The 24,373-nt window shown below is 41.4% G+C and overlaps 1 protein-coding gene, 1 long non-coding RNA gene and 1 other non-coding gene across 3 annotated transcripts in view; 2 read left to right on the forward strand and 1 right to left on the reverse strand.

Moving 5' to 3' along the window:
* Positions 1-709: 709 nt before the first annotated feature.
* On the reverse strand, positions 710-781 carry trnat-cgu (transfer RNA threonine (anticodon CGU)). The gene has a single exon. It is a non-coding gene; the product is annotated as a tRNA-Thr (tRNA).
* A 376-nt stretch (positions 782-1,157) lies between these two features.
* On the forward strand, positions 1,158-5,045 carry LOC115177220 (uncharacterized). Its single transcript, XR_003872404.1, has 2 exons — positions 1,158-1,342; positions 2,938-5,045. It is a non-coding gene; the product is annotated as an uncharacterized LOC115177220 (long non-coding RNA).
* Positions 5,046-19,088: 14,043 nt separating this feature from the next.
* The window catches only part of LOC115153474 (polycomb protein suz12-A), a 39,324-nt gene continuing 34,039 nt past the window's right edge, over positions 19,089-24,373 (forward strand). Inside the window, exons 1-3 of the mRNA XM_029699314.1 lie at positions 19,089-19,879; positions 21,850-21,896; positions 22,224-22,288. Coding sequence (XP_029555174.1) covers positions 19,678-19,879; positions 21,850-21,896; positions 22,224-22,288 — 314 coding nt within the window. The 5' untranslated portion in view covers positions 19,089-19,677. The remainder of the gene's footprint in view (positions 19,880-21,849; positions 21,897-22,223; positions 22,289-24,373) is intronic.

Below are 24,373 nucleotides of genomic sequence, written 5' to 3' on the forward strand. Positions count from 1 at the left end.
TATGTAAAAGTGTGGGGAATAAATTACTATTGTACCTTCCTCTTCCCAAACAATAATCAGAACAACGAGGTTTTCGTATACCATAAGGATTTATCAAGTTTCTGAGTAAAATATAAACTTATAACGTTGATTTGCCTAACCATGTTTTCTTATTTTAGGCCTATATTATCAGGCTGTCTATTATGGATTTGGATTGAAAACAAGATCTATATTTACGAACATGTATATTTACAAAGATAGACAAGAACTCAGTCTTTAGTCTAGTTTTTGTTTCTTTCATCCATGTGTCGTTGTATGATGGCTGAACTCTCATCTGATCTGTATCTCATTTGGCTACTTATCTGGTCTTTCAACACTATTGTAGTTGGAGCGCCGACTGGTGGTCATTATGAGGGGCGTGACAAATAAACGTCTGAAATAAAAGTTTAACATTTTTAGCTGTTAAACTGTTTAACCTTGATTTCTCCTAGATTTTGTGTAGCTCTGAACCTGTTTAACCTTGATATCTTCAATTTATTGTCTTGATGAACACCATTTATGTATGAGAAGTCTTAGCATATAACTTTTGCGTTGTACATTGTTGAGATTTAAACGTTTTACCAACACATTAACTTTATATTGAGTTTGAAATATATATCAAATATCACCATGAAGTATCACGTTGGAACTGTCCTGTTTAAAAATGTGTCCACAATGGACTTCGTTTCCGAGGCACGGACGGGGATCGAGCCCGCGATCTTCGGTTTACGAGACCGACGCCTTACCACTTGGCCACCGCGCCTGGTAATAGTGCGAGGGAAAAATATCAGTTTTCAAACCTTTTTCCTGCCAATTGACTAAGTCCGATTGGAGAATGTTATGGATGATACAAATATATTTATCGATAGTAGCAAGTTTTTATTACGAGCAATCTCAAACATACTTCTCCAAACCAGAAACACCAGTTGACCACTTAGCTAAGCTTCGCTAAAACTGACGTTGGTAGCTAGCTACTGGAAGTTAGCTACACTGGTCGTTTCAAAATGTGACTTTAGCCGCTAGAAAGCGAAACATGATGATGATGATGATGATGATGATGATGCACGATACGTATTGTGTTTATTATCAGCTGTGATCCATTTTATGACGCTATTTAGAACACGCCCTGTCCATGTGTTCCTGAATGTAGCACTGCACCCGGATGTAGTGGGTGACTAAGCTAATAATCATGTTGCTAGCCCGGTTTGGTATCTCGAGCATCAAACGTTATATGTTGACGATTATGTGATTTATAGCTAGATAAAGAACTTGGATGCAGATTGCAAGCGTGTCTCATTTTAACCTGTGCGCTTGGTTCATTTTGGTAAGTCCTAGGTATGATCCTATCTCAGCAAAGATGTAGCTGGCTAACTAAAACAAATATCTTACGCTAGCTAGCTAACCATATGAGATCAATACAGTACATCCAGTTCTGTACCGGTGTCATTGTCAAAAGTGGTCACCGAAGTTTGCAAATTCATGGGATTTTGTTCGGATACATATGGGCTTAATAATAATCTTTGTCTGCTGTTATGTGCACCGCACTGTAACAAGTTGCAATATTGTTAGTTAGCTACAATAACATTACGATGTTGTTAACTAGCTATAATAACATTACGATGTTGTTAGTTAGCTATAATAACATTACGATGTTGTTAACTAGCTATAATAACATTACGATGTTGTTAACTAGCTATAATAACATTACGATGTTGTTAACTAGCTATAATAACATTACGATGTTGTTAACTAGCTGTAATAACATTACAATGTTGTTAACTAGCTACAATAACATTACAATGTTGTTAGCTAGCTACAATAACATTACAGTGTTGTTAGTTAGCTATAATAACATTACAGTGTTGTTAGTTAGCTATAATAACATTACAGTGTTGTTAGCTAGCTACAATAACATTACAGTGTTGTTAGTTAGCTATAATAACATTACAGTGTTGTTAGTTAGCTATAATAACATTACAGTGTTGTTAGCTAGCTACAATAACATTACAGTGTTGTTAGTTAGCTATAATAACATTACAGTGTTGTTAGTTAGCTATAATAACATTACAGTGTTGTTAGTTAGCTATAATAACATTACAGTGTTGTTAGTTAGCTACAATAACATTACAGTGTTGTTAGTTAGCTATAATAACATTACAGTGTTGTTAGCTAGCTACAATAACATTACAGTGTTGTTAGTTAGCTATAATAACATTACAGTGTTGTTAGTTAGCTACAATAACATTACAGTGTTGTTAGTTAGCTATAATAACATTACAGTGTTGTTAGCTAGCTACAATAACATTACAGTGTTGTTAGTTAGCTATAATAACATTACAGTGTTGTTAGTTAGCTACAATAACATTACAATGTTGTTAGTTAGCTACAATAACATTACAGTGTTGTTAGTTAGCTATAATAACATTACAGTGTTGTTAGTTAGCTACAATAACATTACAATGTTGTTAGTTAGCTACAATAACATTACAGTGTTGTTAGTTAGCTATAATAACATTACAGTGTTGTTAGTTAGCTACAATAACATTACAATGTTGTTAGTTAGCTACAATAACATTACAGTGTTGTTAGTTAGCTATAATAACATTACAATGTTGTTAGTTAGCTACAATAACATGACGATGTTGTTAGCTTCGTTTCAAAGCTCAGGCTAAGTTCTACATGTGTGTTCCGTGGACCATACAGTATTTTTCAGGTTCCCTGAATCAGGGCAGTGAAATGTGTTCTATAAGATCATAAGTGTGTGTGTTTCACTTTTTGACCATGCTAGTTCTCATTTAGATACAACAGAGTATCCTACCTATGTTACTTACCGTAACTGAATTTCATATTCTGGAATATATTCATAATATTGCATCTATATAACCTGGTAAAGCTACATTCCCAACCGTTCCTTTGCAGGTGAGGAAGCCTATAAATCTGAACTGACACCCCAGCCCTGTCCCAAGCCGTCGCTGATCTTCCACGCCTCCATGTCCCAGGTGTAGGTTAAACCCTTGAAGCTGGAGAGACCCTGAAGTCCCACCCCTGTGACACCCCTGGGTCCCCAGCCTCAGCCCCTCTGACGACCTACCATGCCCCTGATCGTGGATGCTGTGTGGGCCGTGTGGAGCATCGGGGCGGGGGTCTATGACTACTTCCACACCAGTGCCATGGAGGAACGCATCGGCAACCTGGAGAGCGTCCTCACCATCCACCAGTGTGTCATAGCAGCCCTGTCCGCAGGCCTCGTCCTCCTCATGACCTGCATACTGTGGAGAAAACACTGAAGCCATGGTTGTATTCAGTCAGTGAGATGGCCCCGGGGGAAAGTTTCCCCTAGGTACAAAACACTGAAGCCATGGTTGTATTCAGTCAGTGAGATGGCCCCGGGGGAAAGTTTCCCCTAGGTACAGATCTTGGATCATTTCCCCCTCCCTCAATCCTATCTGTAACCAGTGGTGGGGAAAATACTAAACTGACCCAACATCAGCATCTAGGGGCAACTTCACCCTACTCCAGCGGAGATGGGAGATGAGACGGTCCTAGATACTCCAGACCTAAGGACTGCATTACGGATAGCATCGGCTACTCACCAACTAACAGCCAGTCCCAAATCACTCCCTAACCCTCCCCCATTGTCTTATGTCATATCATGCGATGACTGTCAGTTTAGGGACGGGGCATCGTGTAGGAGTGACGCCACCTAGCATACGATAATGACCTTGGCCCTAACCCTTGGGTGTTGGCAGATCTGAAGGGTCTTGATAGGTATAAGCAGGGTAACGCTGGATCATCACATCACTACTACTACTACTACTACTACTGGAGCTCAACAGACAGTCTTCAATCCCTCCCTAGTCCTTCCCCTCGGCCCTGACCACCAAAGAACGGTCTGGATAGGTATGACAACTGGGTAGGTATAGTATTCTGTTTCATCAAAGCACTACTATTGGAAGACGAGCTCAAGAGACCATGAGGAGTTGCTTGTGGAAGCTTCTTGGTGGAAAGTAGCCCTGGTATACAGTGCAAAGGCTCTATCAGAGCTTGTTGGAGTAGTCATCCCTCCAAGTCTCGTTCGTCACTGCTGTTACTTGGAACGGGATTGAGAGGAAGTCTGGGAGCTGAGGGTAGCTAGAGAGGGGTTCTTCAGTCTGAGAGCTTGAGTGCCGTGATGACTGTAGCCTGGTCCCAGATCTGTTTGTGCTATTGTGTCAACTCCTTGCCATGCCAAACATGGAATTGACATGATAGCACAAACAGATCTGGGACCAGTCTATCATGACTGGCTGTGATCAGAAAACACTGTATTTTGCTACTGTGTGGATACTGACGTCTAGCCTGGTCCCTGATCTGTTTGTGCTGTCTTGCCAACAATGACCATAATGACCGTAGGAGTGGGCAAGACCATACAAACAGATCTAGGGCCAGGCTAACTCAGGCCACTTGTTTAATTTAAAACTATCATCCATTGAATGTGATTGATTCATTTTGGTACTTTATATTGCCGAAAGGGATTTGTGAATCATGGCTTCTGCCCATGTCACTGTAGAATAAGCCTACATAATAATGACACTGTTGGGACTAAACATTATAAATCGCTTTCCCGGACAGAGATGAAGCCTAGTTCTAGAATAAAAAGCCTGGTCAATGGAGAATCTCCATTAATTAATGTTTATATTTTTTAAGCCCAGGACTAGACTTAAACTGTCTGAAACCTTCCGTGTAAGAGAAAGATAACACCTTTTTAAGTTACTGTCCAGGTTAAACATTTTTACACGTTTCAATGTCGATGATACCTTTAACGGTTTTCTCTGTATTTGTATGTCATAACATCTCCTTTTAAATCATGCTTTTATCATTGTTGGATCTGTTACCTGTCTACCTGGTTTACTATTATCATGTCTGTTGGCCATTGTTGTCGACTCAAGTGCTACTTTGTGTATTTTGCTGAGTCACTACCTGGTTGTTGGTTTATGTGAACAAAAGGTATTAATGCCAGGTTAATAAATAATGTGATTAACTCTGCACTATTCTTTCCTCCATAATGTATTTGAAGTATTCGTTTATCATGTACAAACTATGATTTGTAATTCCTTTGAAAGTTGGGTGCCATGCCAGTGGTCATAGCTGGTTGTAATGACGTCACTGAGATACTGACCTGTAGGTTTTAACTCCAACCCTGTTCCTGGAGAACTACGGTCCTGTAGGTTTTCACTCCAATCCTAATCTAGCGCACCTGATTCTAATAATTAGCTTGTTGATAAACTGAATCAGGTTAGTTACAACTGGGGTTGGAGTGAAAACCTACAGGAGGGTAGCTCTCCAGGAACAGGGTTGGAGTGAAAACCTACAGGAGGGTAGTACTCCAGGAACAGGGTTGGAGTGAAAACCTACAGGAGGGTAGCTCTCCAGGAACAGGGTTGGAGTGAAAACCTACAGGAGGGTAGTACTCCAGGAACAGGGCTGGAGTGAAAACCTACAGGAGGGTAGTACTCCTGGAACAGGGTTGGAGTGAAAACCTACAGGAGGGTAGCTCTCCAGGAACAGGGTTGGAGTGAAAACCTACAGGAGGGTAGCTCTCCAGGAACAGGGTTGGAGTGAAAACCTACAGGAGGGTAGTACTCCAGGAACAGGGTTGGAGTGAAAACCTACAGGAGGGTGGTACTCCAGGAACAGGGTTGGAGGCCCCGGTCATAGTCTCACGTGACTCCTGTTTCCAACATAATGCACTACATTTGACCAGATCCCTATAGGCCCTGGTCAAAAGTAGTGCACTACATAAGGAATAGGGTGCTATTTGTAATGGAGCCATGGACTCAGGAATGTCCACAGTTAAATATGGTCCATCCAGGTCAAAGTTTCTTCTTCTCTTTGCCCTCTTGATTCGTATCAGGGATTGAGAATGTCAGGAAGATTGCTTCTTCCTTCCAGAGCAACTGTAAACTTCCCCCGGTTTGCTGCTTCTATGGTGCCTGCCCCCTAAATATGTCATCAGACCAAGTTGCTGAATAAATATATCTCTCTCTCTCATTATACTAGCCTATTTCCGTCCTCATTATGTTTGTGGGTCAGTCCATTCCTATTAGTACCATACTCTTCACTTCCTCATGTCTGATATATACTCTGTTTATTAGGTACACCCATTAAGTACCAGGTCAGACCACCCTTTGCCTCCAGAACAGCCTGAATTCTTCAGGGCATGGATTCTACAAGGTGTGGCATTCAAACGTTGCTCAATTGGTATCAAGGGATCTAACGTGTGCCAGTAAAACATTCCCCACACCAGTACACCACCACCATCAGCCTGTACTTTTGACACCAGGCAGGATGGGGCCATGGACTCATGCTGCTTACGCCAAATCCTGACTCTGCCATCAGCCTGTACTGTTGACACCAGGCAGGACGGGGCCATGGACTCATGCTGCTTACGCCAAATCCTGACTCTGCCATCAGCCTGTACTGTTGACACCAGGCAGGACGGGGCCATGGACTCATGCTGCTTACGCCAAATCCTGACTCTGCCATCAGCCTGTACTGTTGACACCAGGCAGGATGGGGCCATGGACTCATGCTGCTTACACCAAATCCTGACTCTGCCATCAGCAGGAACCGGGATTCAATTGGACCAGGCAATGGTTTTCCACTCCTCATTTGTCCAGTGTTGGTGATCGCGTGCTCACTGGAGACACTTCCTTGTTTTTAGCTGATCGGAGTGAATTCGGTGTGGTCATCTGCTGCAATAGCCAATCCGTGACAAGGAGCGTTCTGCACACCACTGTTGCACTGTGCTGTTATTTGTCTGTTTGTGGCCCGCCTTTTAGCTTGCACGATTCTTGCCATTCTTCTTCGACCTCTCTCATCAACAAGCTGTTTTCTCCCACAGGACCCGCCGCTGACTGGATGTTTGTTTATTTGTCACACCATTCTCGGTAAACCCTAGACACTGTCGTGCGTGGAAAAACCCAGGAACAGAGAGAAAGAGTGCAGTGGGAATCACAGGAATCGTGACGTCCAAAGTGTGGTGTTCTGAACTTGGTTCAGGGAGTCATCTCCGGGATGTCGATGGAAGTTGAGGTCAGATACCTAAAAGAGAAGAGAAGAGCAGGTGTGGTCAGTTCCTGTCACCTGACCAGAACAATGAATGGAGAAAGGGAAGAGGGTCTATCGGTTATTTTTTTTGACAAAGAACACCTTCCTACCATAGGAGGTTGGTGGCACCTTAATTTGGGAGGACGGGCTCGTGGTAATGGCTGGGGCGGAATCATATCAAACGCATCAAACACATGGTTTGATGCCATTCCATTCGCTCCGTCCCAGCCATTATTATGAGTCGTCCTCCACTCATCAGCCTCCACTGCTCCCTACACATTTTAAAGCTAAAGGTATGTAAGGTAAGGTAAGACCATTCGTCCACAAAATGCTACAATGTAAAAACTGTAAAGGATTTGGCCAGGTGACGTATATGTGGAGGCTGAAGATCGGAGTGAAGAAGGTCAGGGCTGCGGTTGGGGTGGAGATCATGATCCAGAGTTCTTGAAGTGCCCTGTAAAAGGGTGAAGAAAGTTGAGCTGGTGAAAGTCAGGACGGCCCATCAGATCTCCTATGCGGATGCGACCAAAAGACTTGAGAAAGCAAGTGATAGTGTTGAAGGTATGATACGCAGATGCAACACAGCCCGCAAGTCAAGCAAGAGAACAGTGTGTTAAAAAGGTGGATTTCGTAGCATTTATTACAACTGTTATTAATTGTACGGCACAAAGTATCAAATAAATCTAAGAAGTTGTTCAATTGTTCACAGGGTTCTATTCTTGGGCCAACTCTTTTCTCTGTATACATCAATGATGTCGCTCTTGCTGCTGGTGAGTCTCTGATCCACCTCTACGCAGACGATACCATTCTGTATACTTCTGGCCCTTCTTTGGACACTTAACAACCCTCCAGATGAGCTTCAATGCCATACAACTCTCCTTCCGTGGCCTCCAACTGCTCTTAAATATAAGTAAATGCAACTAAATGCATGCTCTTCAACCGATCGCTGCCCACACCTGCCCACCCGTCCAGCATCACTACTCTGGACGGTTCTGACTTAGAATATGTGGACAACTACAAATACCTAGGTGTCTGGTTAGACTGTAAGCTCTCCTTCCAGACTCACATCAAACATCTCCAATCCAAAGTTAAATCTAGAACTGGCTTCCTATTTCGCAACAAACGAATTTCACTCATGCTGCCAAATATACCCTAGTAAAACTGACCATCCTACCGATCCTCGACTTCGGCGATGTCATTTACAAAATAGCCTCCAACACTACTCAACAAACTGGACGCAGTCTATCACAGTGCCATCCGTTTTGTCACCAAAGCCCCATATACTACCCACCACTGCGACCTGTACGCTCTTGTTGGCTGGCCCTCGCTTCATACTCGTCGCCAAACCCACTGGCTCCAGGTCATCTACAAGACCCTGCTAGGTAATGTCCCCCCGTATCTCCGCTCACTGGTCACCATAGCAGCACCCACCTGTAGCACGCGCTCCAGCAGGTATATCTCTCTGGTCACTCCCAAAGCCAATTCCTCCTTTGGCCGTCTCTCCTTCCAGTTCTCTGCTGCCAATGACTGGAACGAACTACAAAAATCTCTGAAACTGGAAACACTTATCTCCCTCACTAGCTTTAAGTACCAGCTGTCAGAGCAGCTCACAGATCACTGCACCTGTACATAGCCCATCTATAATGTAGCCCAAACTACTACCTCTTCCCCTACTGTATTTATTTATTTTATTTATTTTGCTCCTTTGCACCATATTATTTCTACTTTGCACTTTCTTCCACTACAAATCTACCATTCCAGTGTTTTACTTGCTATATTGTATTTACTTTGCCACCATGGCCTTTTTATTGCCTTTACCTCCCTTATCTCACCTCATTTGCTCACATTGTATATAGACTTCTTTTTCTACTGTATTATTGACTGTATATTTGTTTTTCTCCATGTGTAACTCTGTGTTGTTGTATGTGTCGAACTGCTTTGCTTTATCTTGGCCAGGTCACAATTGTAAATGAGAACTTGTTCTCAACTTGCCTACCTGGTTAAATAAAGGTGAAATAAATTTTAAAAAATAAAGTTGAACATCATTGTGGCTGCAGCTGAAAAGTATCTGGGACTTCAATGGAAGATGTGCCACACTCCCAGACTCCTGAGCCTGAGTATGGATTGGATTTGGCGGTTTTGTTTTAACAGAAGAAATCCGATGTTTTGGATATTTTTTGCCCCCTCACACCGACAATGTTACTTTTTTTGTGATTTTTTTGTTTTCATCCCGCACAGTAGGTGGCGGCAATACGCTTTTTGAGTGTAGTCTGCTAATACATATGAAGAAAAAGAAGTAGCGCGTCTGCGTCACTAGTTACCACAGCCACAAGGTAAGAAGGCCCGCCTACTCGACCAATCAGATGAGGGAGTGTGATGACGTGATGCCGACCGGCTCGCAGGGGCAGAAAAGAGACCTGTATTTCTTTTATCCATTGATCCATCAATTATTTGATTATTTATTAGCTATAATAAAACCAACCGTTCTAAATGCAAAGTGGTAAGCAGATGTCTTATTCAAACTCAGCTTGCAAGTTTATCATGATGTTTGCCCTTACTCAAAGTTACTTTAACCCAAAATAGTTTTACTCCAGTAGCTCCATTGTTTTTAAAATGGCATATAGACCAACAAATTGATATATCTTCATTTTAGATCTTTATTTTCAAAATCCACAAGTAAAACGTTCACAGTTTCACAGAAATGTTCACATAAATTTCAATTTTTGAAATTGGCTGATTTAAGATGAAAATGTCTACTCTGTTACTTTCTTTGGCATCCTGGCACTTACTATAGTCATTTATTTATTTCACTTAACAATGCCTTGCAATCCATCTTTTTGGTATTTTGTCCCAGTTTCCAAAGGCATGGTCTTCAAGCTATGGAATATGGTCAAAATATTTTAATTAAAATAATAATTGATTGGACTTTTCTCACCACTTCTCACCCCACTTACATACTCTTTATTTGATTTCATTGGCCCATCCACCCCCGTCTTCAGAGGATAAAGGTAACTTTATACATTATTCGTACACTTGACATACATGGCACTTTTATACAAAGTATTACATGATAGGAATACAGTTTGATATACACATTACTCATAAAATTGTTCTCATCCAATAGCCGTGTGACCACTGAGTTAGGACACCTGTTTAAAAGACCCATCTTCCATCTTATTGAGGAACATTCCATTGTTAGTACTTCAACATTATTCACATTAAATGTTATGAAGTGTATGGTGTAAATGACAGTGATCCGTCTATGAACTTACTTCCTTCCTGTCCCTTTCAGCAGCATATTTCTCTTTGGCTTTTGTCTGTCTGTCTTTGCCCTGGTGGCATTCATACAGTGCCTTCAGAAAGTATTTACACCCCTTGACTTTTTCCTAATTGTCTTGTATTACAGCCTGAATTTAGATGGTTTTTGGTCACTGGCCTACAAGCAATACCCCATAACGTCAAAGTGGAATTATGTTTTTAGACATTTTTACAAATTAATTAAAAATGAAAATCTGAAATGTCTTGAGTCAATAAGTATTCTCCCTTTTTATGGCAAGCCTAAATAAGTTCAGGAGTAAAAATGTGACCGACCGCCTCGATTCGGTCTTACGTAGCAACATTTGAAATTGTGTTTTTTACACCGGATAAAAGTAGAGCTACACTGCAGTTGAGGAACAATGGGAAAGGAATTATGCTTTGAAAGTTGATAAACTTGTAACCCCACCTTTGAGAAAATGTTCCTTCTTTGTCTACACCGATTCAGCATTGTTCACACGCTCTTAAGCCTTAGCCCCACCCGTCTCTTTAAGGATTCACATGTGAGGTCATGTGCTAAACAGAGTTAGTAGTGTAGTGTACAACCAAAGATTTCAAGACTAAAAGTTGTGAAAGTAGTAGCCTACAATAAGGAAAAACTCCAAGTAAAAATACACTATCTAGTCCTTGGCCTATATCCTAGTCTGACTTTGGTGTGGTCCCGTGTGGCTCAGTTAGTGGTGCTTACAACACCAGAGTTGTGGGTTCGATTCCCACAGGAGACCAGTATGAAAAATGTATGAAGTCGCTCTGGATAAGAGTGTCTGCTAAATTACTAAAATGTAATGTTATTCTTCACATTACCGTCTCGGATAAACACACACTATATGAAATTAAAGTTTATTGGTCACATGCAAAGGATACAGAAATAAATGGTTATTTGCATAGTAACAATAGAAAGTGTCCAGATTCAAATATTTTATAATTATTAGATTACGCTTACCCAGAAACTTGTCTAAATTGATGAATCATGTGCATGAAATGCTATAATCACCACCCAATTCACACTGGAGTTTCTTACCAAGAAGACAGTGAATTTTCCTGTGGCCGAGTTTTGACTTAAATCTGCTTGCTACGGCAAGACTTTTGAAAATGAGAAAATAATAAATAGGCAAATCCAGGTGTGCAAAGGTCTTAGAGACTTACCCAGAAAGACTCATAGCTGTAAATGCTGCCAAAGGTGATTCTAACATGTATTGACTCAGGGTTGTGAATACATTAGATATTTCTGTATTTCATTTTCAATAAATTTGCTAAAATTTCTAAAAACATTTTTTAACTTTTTCATTATGGGGTATTGTGTGTTGTAAATAGGTGAGAATTTGTTTTTGTTTTTATCCATTTTCAATTCAGGCTATAACACAACAAAATGTGGAATAAGTCAAGGAGTATGAATACTTTCTGAAGGCACTGTATGTCTTTGTGCCCACAACTTGAAATGGTAGGCTATAAAAATAAATAAAGAGAGTTGCACGCTCTACAGTTGAAGTCGGAAGTTTACATACACCGTAGCCAAATACATTTAAACTCAGTTTTTCACAATTCCTGACATTTAATCCTAGTAAAAATTCCCTGTCTGAGGTCAGTTAGGATCACCACTTTATATTAAGAATGTGAAATGTCAGAATAATAGTAGAGAGAATGATTTATTTCAGCTTTTATTTCTTTCATCATATTTCCAGTGGGTCAGAAGTTTACATACACTCAATCAGTATTTGGTGGCATTGCTTTAAATTGTTTAACTTGGGTCAAACGTTTCGGGTAGCCTTCCACAAGCTTCCCACAATAAGATGGGTGAATTTTGGCCCATTCCTCCTGACAGAGCTGGTGTAAATGAGTCAGGTTTGTAGGCCTTGCTCGCACACACTTTTTCAGTTCTGCCCACAAATTTTCTATAGGATTGAGGTCTGGGCTTTGTGATGACCACTTCAATAACTTGACTTTGCTGTCCTTAAGCCATTTTTCCACAACTTTGGAAGTCTGCTTGGGGTCATTGTCCATTTTGAAGACCCATTTGCGACCAAGCTTTAACTTCCTGACTGATGTCTTGAGATGTTGCTTCAATATATCCACATAATTTTCCTGCCTCATGATGCCATCTATTATGTGAAGTGCAACAGTCCCTCCTGCAGCAAAGCACCCCCACAACATGATGCTGCCACCCCCGTGCTTCACGGTTGGGATGGTGTTCTTCGACTTGCAAGCCTCCCCCTTTTTCCTCCAAACATAATGATGGCCAAACAGTTCTATTTTTGTTTTAGCAGACCAGAGGACATTTCTCCAAAAAGTACAATCTTTGTCCCCATGTGCAGTTGCAAACCGTAGTCTGGCTTTTTTATGGCGGTTTGGAGCAGTGGCTTCTTCCTTGCTGAGCGGCCTTTCAGGTTATGTTGATATAGGACTCATTTTACTGTGGATATAGATACTTTTGTACCGGTTTCCTCCAGCATCTTCACACTGTCCTTTGTTGTTGTTCTGGGATTGATTTGCACTTTTCGCACCAAAGTACGTTCATCTCTAGGAGACAGAACATGTCTCCTTCCTGAGTGGTATGACGGCTGCGTGATCCCATGGTGTTTATACTTAAGTACTATTGTTTGTACAGATGAACGTGGTACCTTCAGGCATTTGGAAATTGCTCTTTTTTTCTGAGGTCTTGGCTGATTTCTTTTGATTTTCCCATGATGTCAAGCAAAGAGGCACTGAGTTTGAAGGTAGGCCTTGAAATACATCCACAGGTACACCTCCAATTGACTCAAATTATGTCAATTAGTCTATCAGAAGCTTCTAAAGCCATGACATCATTTTCTGGAATTTTCCAAGCTGTTTAAAGGCACAGTCAACTTAGTGTATGTAAACTTCTAACCCACTGGAATTGTGATACAGTGAGTTATAAGTGAAATAATCTGTCTGTAAACAATTGTTGGAACAATTACTTGTGTCATGGACAAAGTAGATGTCCTAACCGACTTGCCAAAACTATAGTTTGTTAACACAAAATTTGTGGAGTGGTTGAAAAACGAGTTTTAATGACTCCGACCTAAGTGTATGTAAACTTCCGACTTCAACTGTATGTACAAGCTCAGAGTAATGTATTGGGTTGACCACCTCCCAGTAATGTATTGGGTAGACCACCTCAGAGTAATGTATTGGGTAGACCACCTCAGAGTAATGTATTGGGTAGACCACCTCAGAGTAATGTATTGGGTAGACCACCTCCCAGTAATGTATTGGGTTGACCACCTCAGAGTAATGTATTGGGTAGACCACCTCAGAGTAATGTATTGGGTAGACCACCTCCCAGTAATGTATTGGGTAGACCACCTCAGAGTAATGTATTGGGTAGACCACCTCAGAGTAATGTATTGGGTAGACCACCTCAGAGTAATGTATTGGGTAGACCACCTCAGAGTAATGTATTGGGTTGACCACCTCAGAGTAATGTATTGGGTAGACCACCTCCCAGTAATGTATTGGGTAGACCACCTCAGAGTAATGTATTGGGTAGACCACCTCAGAGTAATGTATTGGGTAGACCACCTCAGAGTAATGTATTGGGTAGACCACCTCAGAGTAATGTATTGGGTTGACCACCTCAGAGTAATGTATTGGGTTGACCACCTCAGAGTAATGTATTGGGTAGACCACCTCAGAGTAATGTATTGGGTAGACCACCTCAGAGTAATGTATTGGGTAGACCACCTCCCAGTAATGTATTGGGTAGACCACCTCAGAGTAATGTATTGGGTTGACCACCTCAGAGTAATGTATTGGGTAGACCACCTCAGAGTAATGTATTGGGTAGACCACCTCAGAGTAATGTATTGGGTAGACCACCTCAGAGTAATGTATTGGGTTGACCACCTCAGAGTAATGTATTGGGTAGACCACCTCAGAGTAATGTATAGGGTAGACCACCTCAGAGTAATGTATTGGGTAGACCACCTCAGAGTAATGTATTGGGTTGACCACCTCAGAGTAATGTATTGGGTAGACCACCTCCCAGTAATGTATTGGGTAGACCACCTCAGAGTAATGTATTGGGTAGACCACCTCAGAGTAATGTATTGGGTAGACCACCTCAGAGTAATGTATTGGGTTGACCACCTCAGAGTAATGTATTGGGTTGACCACCTCAGAGTAATGTATTGGGTAGACCACCTCAGAGTAATGTATTGGGTAGACCACCTCAGAGTAATGTATTGGGTAGACCACCTCCCAGTAATGTATTGGGTAGACCACCTCAGAGTAATGTATTGGGTAGACCACCTCAGAGTAATGTATTGGGTAGACCACCTCAGAGTAATGTATTGGGTAGACCACCTCAGAGTAATGTATTGGGTTGACCACCTCCCAGTAATGTATTGGGTTGACCACCTCCCAGTAATGTATTGGGTTGACCACCTCCCAGTAATGTATTGGGTAGACCACCTCCCAGTAATGTATTGGGTTGACCACCTCAGAGTAATGTATTGGGTTGACCACCTCCCAGTAATGTATTGGGTAGACCACCTCCCAGTAATGTATTGGGTAGACCACCTCAGAGTAATGTATTGGGTAGACCACCTCCCAGTAATGTATTGGGTTGACCACCTCAGAGTAATGTATTGGGTAGACCACCTCCCAGTAATGTATTGGGTAGACCACCTCAGAGTAATGTATTGGGTAGACCACCTCCCAGTAATGTATTGGGTAGACCACCTCAGAGTAATGTATTGGGTAGACCACCTCAGAGTAATGTATTGGGTAGACCACCTCCCAGTAATGTATTAGGTAGACCACCTCAGAGTAATGTATTAGGTAGACCACCTCAGAGTAATGTATTAGGTAGACCACCTCAGAGTAATGTATTGGGTAGACCACCTCAGAGTAATGTATTGGGTAGACCACCTCCCAGTAATGTATTGGGTAGACCACCTCAGAGTAATGTATTGGGTAGACCACCTCAGAGTAATGTATTGGGTAGACCACCTCAGAGTAATGTATTGGGTAGACCACCTCAGAGTAATGTATTAGGTAGACCACCTCAGAGTAATGTATTGGGTAGACCACCTCCCAGTAATGTATTGGGTAGACCACCTCAGAGTAATGTATTGGGTAGACCACCTCAGAGTAATGTATTGGGTAGACCACCTCAGAGTAATGTATTGGGTAGACCACCTCAGAGTAATGTATTGGGTTGACCACCTCAGAGTAATGTATTGGGTTGACCACCTCAGAGTAATGTATTGGGTAGACCACCTCAGAGTAATGTATTGGGTAGACCACCTCAGAGTAATGTATTGGGTAGACCACCTCCCAGTAATGTATTGGGTAGACCACCTCAGAGTAATGTATTGGGTTGACCACCTCAGAGTAATGTATTGGGTAGACCACCTCAGAGTAATGTATTGGGTAGACCACCTCAGAGTAATGTATTGGGTAGACCACCTCAGAGTAATGTATTGGGTTGACCACCTCAGAGTAATGTATTGGGTAGACCACCTCAGAGTAATGTATAGGGTAGACCACCTCAGAGTAATGTATTGGGTAGACCACCTCAGAGTAATGTATTGGGTTGACCACCTCAGAGTAATGTATTGGGTAGACCACCTCCCAGTAATGTATTGGGTAGACCACCTCAGAGTAATGTATTGGGTAGACCACCTCAGAGTAATGTATTGGGTAGACCACCTCAGAGTAATGTATTGGGTTGACCACCTCAGAGTAATGTATTGGGTTGACCACCTCAGAGTAATGTATTGGGTAGACCACCTCAGAGTAATGTATTGGGTAGACCACCTCAGAGTAATGTATTGGGTAGACCACCTCCCAGTAATGTATTGGGTAGACCACCTCAGAGTAATGTATTGGGTAGACCACCTCAGAGTAATGTATTGGGTAGACCACCTCAGAGTAATGTATTGGGTAGACCACCTCAGAGTAATGTATTGGGTTGACCACCTCCCAGTAATGTATTGGGTTGACCACCTCCCAGTAATGTATTGGGTTGACCACCTCCCAGTAATGTATTGGGTAGACCACCTCCCAGTAATGTATTGGGTTGACCACCTCAGAGTAATGTATTGGGTTGACCACCTCCCAGTAATGTATTGGGTAGACCACCTCCCAGTAATGTATTGGGTAGACCACCTCAGAGTAATGTATTGGGTAGACCACCTCCCAGTAATGTATTGGGTTGACCACCTCAGAGTAATGTATTGGGTAGACCACCTCCCAGTAATGTATTGGGTAGACCACCTCAGAGTAATGTATTGGGTAGACCACCTCCCAGTAATGTATTGGGTAGACCACCTCAGAGTAATGTATTGGGTAGACCACCTCAGAGTAATGTATTGGGTAGACCACCTCCCAGTAATGTATTAGGTAGACCACCTCAGAGTAATGTATTAGGTAGACCACCTCAGAGTAATGTATTAGGTAGACCACCTCAGAGTAATGTATTGGGTAGACCACCTCAGAGTAATGTATTGGGTAGACCACCTCCCAGTAATGTATTGGGTAGACCACCTCAGAGTAATGTATTGGGTAGACCACCTCAGAGTAATGTATTGGGTAGACCACCTCAGAGTAATGTATTGGGTAGACCACCTCAGAGTAATGTATTAGGTAGACCACCTCAGAGTAATGTATTGGGTAGACCACCTCAGAGTAATGTATTAGGTAGACCACCTCCCAGTAATGTATTGGGTTGACCACCTCAGAGTAATATATTGGGTAGACCACCTCAGAGTAATGTATTAGGTAGACCACCTCCCAGTAATGTATTGGGTAGACCACCTCAGAGTAATATATTGGGTAGACCACCTCAGAGTAATATATTGGGTAGACCACCTCCCAGTAATGTATTGGGTTGACCACCTCAGAGTAATGTATTGGGTAGACCACCTCAGAGTAATGTATTGGGTAGACCACCTCCCAGTAATGTATTGGGTAGACCACCTCAGAGTAATGTATTAGGTAGACCACCTCAGAGTAATGTATTGGGTAGACCACCTCAGAGTAATGTATTGGGTAGACCACCTCAGAGTAATGTATTGGGTAGACCACCTCAGAGTAATGTATTGGGTTGACCACCTCAGAGTAATGTATTAGGTAGACCACCTCCCAGTAATGTATTGGGTTGACCACCTCAGAGTAATGTATTGGGTAGACCACCTCAGAGTAATGTATTGGGTAAATCACCAATGTTCCTTCTTGAAAGGGAACACCATTGAATGGGAGACCTTTACTCTCTCAACTGAGTTGTTTTCCTGCCAAAGGCAGCTTCTGTTGAAGGTATGATATATTACTGTTAAAATGAAAGGCTTGTAGGCATAGCCGCAGGAAGTAGGGGTGCTGAGGGTGCTGCAGGACCACCTGATAAATCACAATTTAAAAAGGTATTCATATAAAATAAATTGTGCTCTAGGCATTTATTACTCCTGTGTGAGCGGAGAAAAATACTCCTCAAAAACACCAATCTCTACTGGACAACTTACAATGTAGATAGGAGTTTTTCCATGTAGCGTCACCTGACCGGTAGCTCCGCAGGTGGAGTCTGGGTCTCAGGGACCATAACCAGGGAATGGGGTCGAATCCCAGCCAAGGCATATTATTTAGAAAATCATTTTATGTGACAACACACTTTCAACACATTGTTGTTCAAACAATTATTTGTATTTAGTCAAGTATGGGTCAACCTTAAGCATTCTAAATAATGCCATAGATTCACTGATTTTAATTGCAAAAAAAAAAGGGATTCACAGCAAAAAAGGGAAGCATGATGGAAGGTACAAACCTGTTTGGTAACTGATAGTAGGCTACTAAGACCCCGCGACCCAATAGCCACTGCGCCACAGAGATTTGATGAATATGTGGGAAAAAACGTCTATATGAACATCAAACGCTGCTTTTCATTGCTGACCAGCAGATGTCATTAATGTGCATATTGTTAAAAGATTCGCATAATTCATGTTTTTTTCAGCATGATTTGGTGAAAGCCCCAAAGGCTTCAGAAAAGTCTCGGTTTCCCAGCACTATTTATGCTAGCTAGCTAGCTCATTTTAGATGAGAGTAGCAAAAGTTAGCTACCATCTAAAATAGAAAAGACAACATTCCATTTTTTTCCCATAACTTGTGGCCTTTCTCAATGTTAGGAATTTTAGTGATGTTGCCAACTTGGAAGTTGAGAAAAAAACGATCTCTGACTTGGAAAAGAAATTGCTTTGAAAGGTCATCCAACTCGGAATTCCAAGTCGGGAACTCTGGCATCTTTTCTTGAGCCTAGACTTTCCGACCTGAAGATCACTGACGTCACTTTTCCCAGTTCCCAGTTGTCTTGAAAGCACCATTGGCCCTCAAACTTGAACTCCAGATACGCCATTTCGAAAATGAGGCGTTTCCCGCGAAACGGAAAATGCGTCATCACACTCCCTCATCTGATTGGTCGGATAAGCGGGCCTTCTGAGCTGCCGTTTACGTCATCACACTCGCTTATCTGATTGGTTGAGTAGGCGGGCCTTATAACTTTGTGGCTGTGGTAACTAGTGACGACTGCGTGTGAGTGGCAAACGTTTCTCTACCGAACGTCACCTGCCGACTCGTGATGATTCACACCAATCACAACTCTCACTTCTCTAAACAACGCCTCTGATTCGGCTAGGATCTGTGAGGGCGGTTGCTCTCAAGTCACCATTTGAATTGTTGAGTTCAGGGAGTTTATGCCTGATATGTGGGAGAAAAAAAAACGGTAAATTTGACTGTTCCGTAGAAGCTCTCAGGAAAATTGTAGTACATGGTTAATTTGCGTAGAGTTTTGTAGCTTTACCAAACCGACATAGCATTCTTTAATGGCATCTTTCCAGCTCACCTTATTTGTTGTGATATATACAGCGAGCTAACAAGCTAGCTCAGGGTTAGCATAACTAGCTAACTGATGTTCAGTAGGAAACATAGCTACACAGACATAGCTAGGTGAACGTGCCGGGTGCTTGCTAACTTCTCTAATTTCGTGCGTCCTTGAGATTTAATCGAAATTGTTTCTCTGACGAACTGTTTTCTAGCCAACAAACAATGCATTTCTACAACAAGTCTAATGTTTATTCCATGAAATTGACAAGAAGATAGCTAGCTAACTTTGCTGGCTAACACCGCCTGGGGCTAGCTTCAGCTTGCTCGTTTTTGGTAACGTTACTCTTTGTTTTGACAAAGGACCTGATCTTTTTTTCTTCCATATTTGGAATATACCTGGGACATTTTTGTATTTCCTGGGCCATGTCTCCCCAGAAGCACGGTTCTTCTGACGGCGGCAACAACGTATCTAGTCCGGTTGTGGGATACGTTGGTACCGGTGGCGGCAGAGCGAACGGCCGTGTCTACCACCACCAAACAACTGCAGTTGTGGTGCCCGCAGCCAAGAAGCCGAAAATGGAACTGGTTCAAGCCGATCATGAGTTGTTCTTGCAGGCATTTGAAAGTGAGTTGCTGTCATTGTCGTCATATAATGTTGTTGCATGATTAGTTATCTTTATATTGCTAGATTGGCATTTACAATTAATCTCTATATTTAATCTAGCCTATATAGGAGTGTCCCTTGTGATTGTGAGGCATCTTTCTTAAAACAAAATTATAACCACATTTCACCAGAAAGACGTCAAGTTCAAAGCATCTGACAACATGATTTGACAGTCATCAGTATACAAAGAAATCTGATCCTATTTTAGATTTATAGCTAGCTACTGTAGTTAATTTATTTTACCACGTGTTTGCTTACTTCCTCCCCTGAAGAGATGACATGTGCCAGAACTACTTTAAGAAATGAGCATGTGCTGCCTTTTGAAATACGTTTTATTTTTATTTAACCTTTATTTAACTAGGCAAGTCGGTTAAGAACAAATTCTTATTTACATTGATGGCCTACCAAAAGACAAAAGGCCTCCTGCGGGGACGGGGGCTGGGATTAAAAATAAAATATAGGACCAAACACAACAGTACATAAAGAGAGACCTAAGACAACAGCGTGGCAGCAACACATGAAAACACAGCATGGTAGCAACTGTGTACTAACTAATGTAACAAACATAAATATGTATAGGGTCATTTCCATGTTAAAAGGACCCATGATCACCAACATGTGAAGTCTATATTTGTGAAAAATGAAGGTGCGTGTTTGTATATATACACGTTTCAACCATTTTCCATCCTAAAAATTAGGAATAAGCAAAGGCTTTGATTTCTGGTTAAACAGATGGAAAAGGGGTCTTAGAAAACTTCTACCAGAAAGTATTAGAAATACATTAAAACACAACAATGTTGAAGTAAAGACTCCTAAAATCAACACTTATATTTCGTTTTGGAGAACTGTTTCTGCCTTCGGTAAGTTTAAGAGAACATTCCCTTGTGCCTTGAAATTCCGTTACCAAAAACCCACATAGCTATAGTGTTTTTACTGACATTTTGTTTATGAATTATTAAGTGATTACAACTCGAATATCAAATCGGTAACAGAATTTCTGCAATTGAATTTGCTACAATGGGGAATCATAGTAGTCACTAAACACAGTTGGATCCACACGTTTGGACAGCACAGTAGAGTACAGTAAAGAAAGGTATAGTTCTATACAGTATACAGTAGAGCACACTAGTTGAGTACACTAATGTACTGCACTATACTGTACTGCACTATACTCTACTGAACTGAGCTATACCCAACTGAACTATACTGTACTGAACTGCATTATACTCTACTGTACTGAACTATCCTCTACTGAACTATCCTCTACTGAACTGAACTATCCTCTACTGAACTGAACTATCCTCTACAGAACTGTACTGAACTGAAATATACTCTACTGTACTGCATTATACTCTACTGAACTCTAATGTACTGTACTGAACTATACTCTACTCTCCTGAACTGAACTCTACTATACTGAACTCTAATGTACTGAACTATACTCTACTCTACTATACTGAACTCTAATGTACTGAACTCTAATGTACTGAACTATACTCTACTCTACTGAACTGAACTCTACTATACTGAACTCTAATGTACTGAACTCTACTCTACTATACTGAACTCTACTATACTGAACTCTAATGTACTGAACTATACTCTACTCTACTATACTGAACTCTAATGTACTGAACTGAATTATACTCTACTGTACTGCATTATACTCTACTGTACTGCACAATATTCTACTGTACAGAACTCTAATGTACTGAACTCTACTTTACTGCACTCTACTGTACAAGTATACAAATACAATTGTTGTTAATGTAAAGTAATTTACTGTAAGCTAATGAATGTTGACCCAGTGTTGTTTTCAGAGGCAACAATAATTGCCCCTCTAGGATAAATAGTATTATCTGTATAATGTTATTGTCAATGTAATTTACTGTGAACTTAATGAATGTTGAACCAGTCTATTGTGTTTCCAGAACCGACCCAGATCTACAGGTTTCTCAGAACAAGGAACTTGATAGCGGTACGTTGGAAAGCCTTCTCAGCACCTGTCATTCTCTACTAACTGACTGTGGCCTCTAATGGTGTGTCTGTTTTGAAGATGGTAAACATTTAATGTACCTCTAGAATAGCCTTCTGTTGAGCAGAGAAAGACTACCTTGAACCAGCTGTAACATGGCTGGTTAATGATGTCTGTTTTGAAGATGGTAAAGTTTTGATGCACAGTTCCACTAGATATAATGGCCTTCTTTTGGTCATTGGACAACCTGTTGCAACATTTCTGTCAAAGTGCAGAAGATGCAAGTGCAGATTTCTAATAGTTCTTTCCCTCTGTTTTTTGTATTTTCAGCCTATATTTCTACACAGAACTCTCACTTACATGTCCCACAGAAACTCCAGAATGAACACCAAACGGTAAAAACCTGCGTTAGCAATTTAGGTTATTCTTCAATAACACAAACTCCAAAGATAATCAAGGGGAGAAAAATAGGTTTATTTGAGGACAAATCAAGATGTTATGCTGGGAGGTAGATGTTCAGATGTTCAGTCTCCCTTCTCCTCAGCTTTTCTCCACCGAACAAAGAAACAGGATGCCGTTTTATAGCCTAGGGTTGACCAATCAAAAGGCCTTGCAGTATGACTGGGCCAATGGCCAAATAACCAGTATTCTGCTCCAGACTCAATGTACAGAACGAAGCCCACGTATCTCTGAGTTCAGGAGTGACATTCCACAGATTCTAAACGGCTGTTGAACTGAAACCCAACTCCTATTTACATTGACAATTCCCTATTGACCGTTAGTGTTATGTTTAGTTTTTAGTGCTCTCGTCCTCTCAAACTCCGCGTTGTGTATTTATCTTCGACATATTCTTACACCTGCATGAAGGTGTTGATTCTAGCTGTTGAATGTTTTCACATGTCCATTGATATGTTAGGCATTCTCAGCATGCTGATGAGTCCCAGTCTTTAAATAGTCTACAGGAGCAGCAGACATAATGACCGTGAACCTGACAACCTGACAACCTCAGAACCTGAAGAGTTGGTAGGGTTTAACCCTGTTGGATTACTGCAGGGGAGAGTGTGTGTGTGTGGTTCAGAATGCTGTTAACAGAGGGCCAACCGCCATGGGGCTGCATAGTGTAGGAGGGGGCTGCCCCTGCTGTTTCACTGAGTGATGTAATGTATACATACATCTGTATGTCTATGGACTTGTTCAACGTTGCAGGTGACTGCAGATTGACTGATCTACAAATCACCTTGCATCATATAACTACTCATTTATTATTTGTAGATCAATTTACCCACGATGCATCATCACAGATTTGATGCTCTTGAAAAACAGTGATCCCTGTGGGAATTGAAAACAATTGAAAATAAACCTTGTTGCTAGCGCTGTACTCTTCCTAACTGAACCACACGTGTAGGCTGGTTGGCTAATGGCTATATCTTTCTCTATGTAAATGAGAAATGGTGCGTTTAGTTATATTAGCTGTTTTGCATATCGTTTGATTATAGTGATATTTGGAGCCCTGAGTTCTTCTTGATTATAGTGATATCTAGAATCAAATGTTTTCCCCCTATGATGTGAAACGCATCCTACCGTCTGTCTTTCTGCCTAACGTGAACGGCAATAGCCTTCCCTGTAGCTCAGTTGGTAGAGCATGGTGTTTGCAACACCAGGGTTGTGGGTTCGATTCCCACGGGAGGCCAGCACAGAAAAAAAAATTTTTTTATGAAATGTATGCATTCACTACTGTAAGTCGCTCTGGATAAGAGCGTCTGCTAAATGACTAAAATGTAAATGTAAGATACACATGAAAACAGGAAATGACACTGGGAATCGATAGAACATTTAAAATAAACCACGTAATATCTTTTAAATAATAGGTGTATCTTTCCGTTAATCCTTTTCACTGGTGGGAATTGGCCTATTTGGATAGGGGGGCTGAATTGAAATGTTTCTTACGGAATAAATATGAAAAGCAAATGTATAACCATGGTAGCGATGCAAACGGAACAGTTGGGAGATTATGGGAAAATGATTAGACTAAAGGTGAGGACACAACAGTTCACCTGACAGGTAGGTAGCCTAGTGGTTAGAGCGTTGGGCCATCGAATCCCAGAGCTGACAGGGTCAAAATCTGTCGTTCTGCCCCTGAGCAAGGGCGTTAACCCACTGTTTCCCGGGCGCCGTCAACGTGGATATCGATTATGGCAGCCCTCCGCACCTCTCTGATTCAGAGGGGTTGGGTTAAATGCGGAAGACATATTTCAGTTGAAGGCATTCAGTTGGACAACTGACTAGGTATCCCCACCTTTCCCACAAGGCTGAATCCAAACATTTTATGTATATTTTACATTTACTGTACTTTTCACTGCATTTGTTGATAATGAAATATTAAAATACTCTGAATACATTCAGTAACATGATAATATTCCTGGAAAACATTTTTCAACATAATTTGAGTTTGAGGACTAACCGGTGTCTCCAAGGGGCAA

This window comes from Salmo trutta, chromosome 1 (genome assembly GCF_901001165.1).
Source record: "Salmo trutta chromosome 1, fSalTru1.1, whole genome shotgun sequence".
Classification (NCBI taxonomy): domain Eukaryota; kingdom Metazoa; phylum Chordata; class Actinopteri; order Salmoniformes; family Salmonidae; genus Salmo; species Salmo trutta.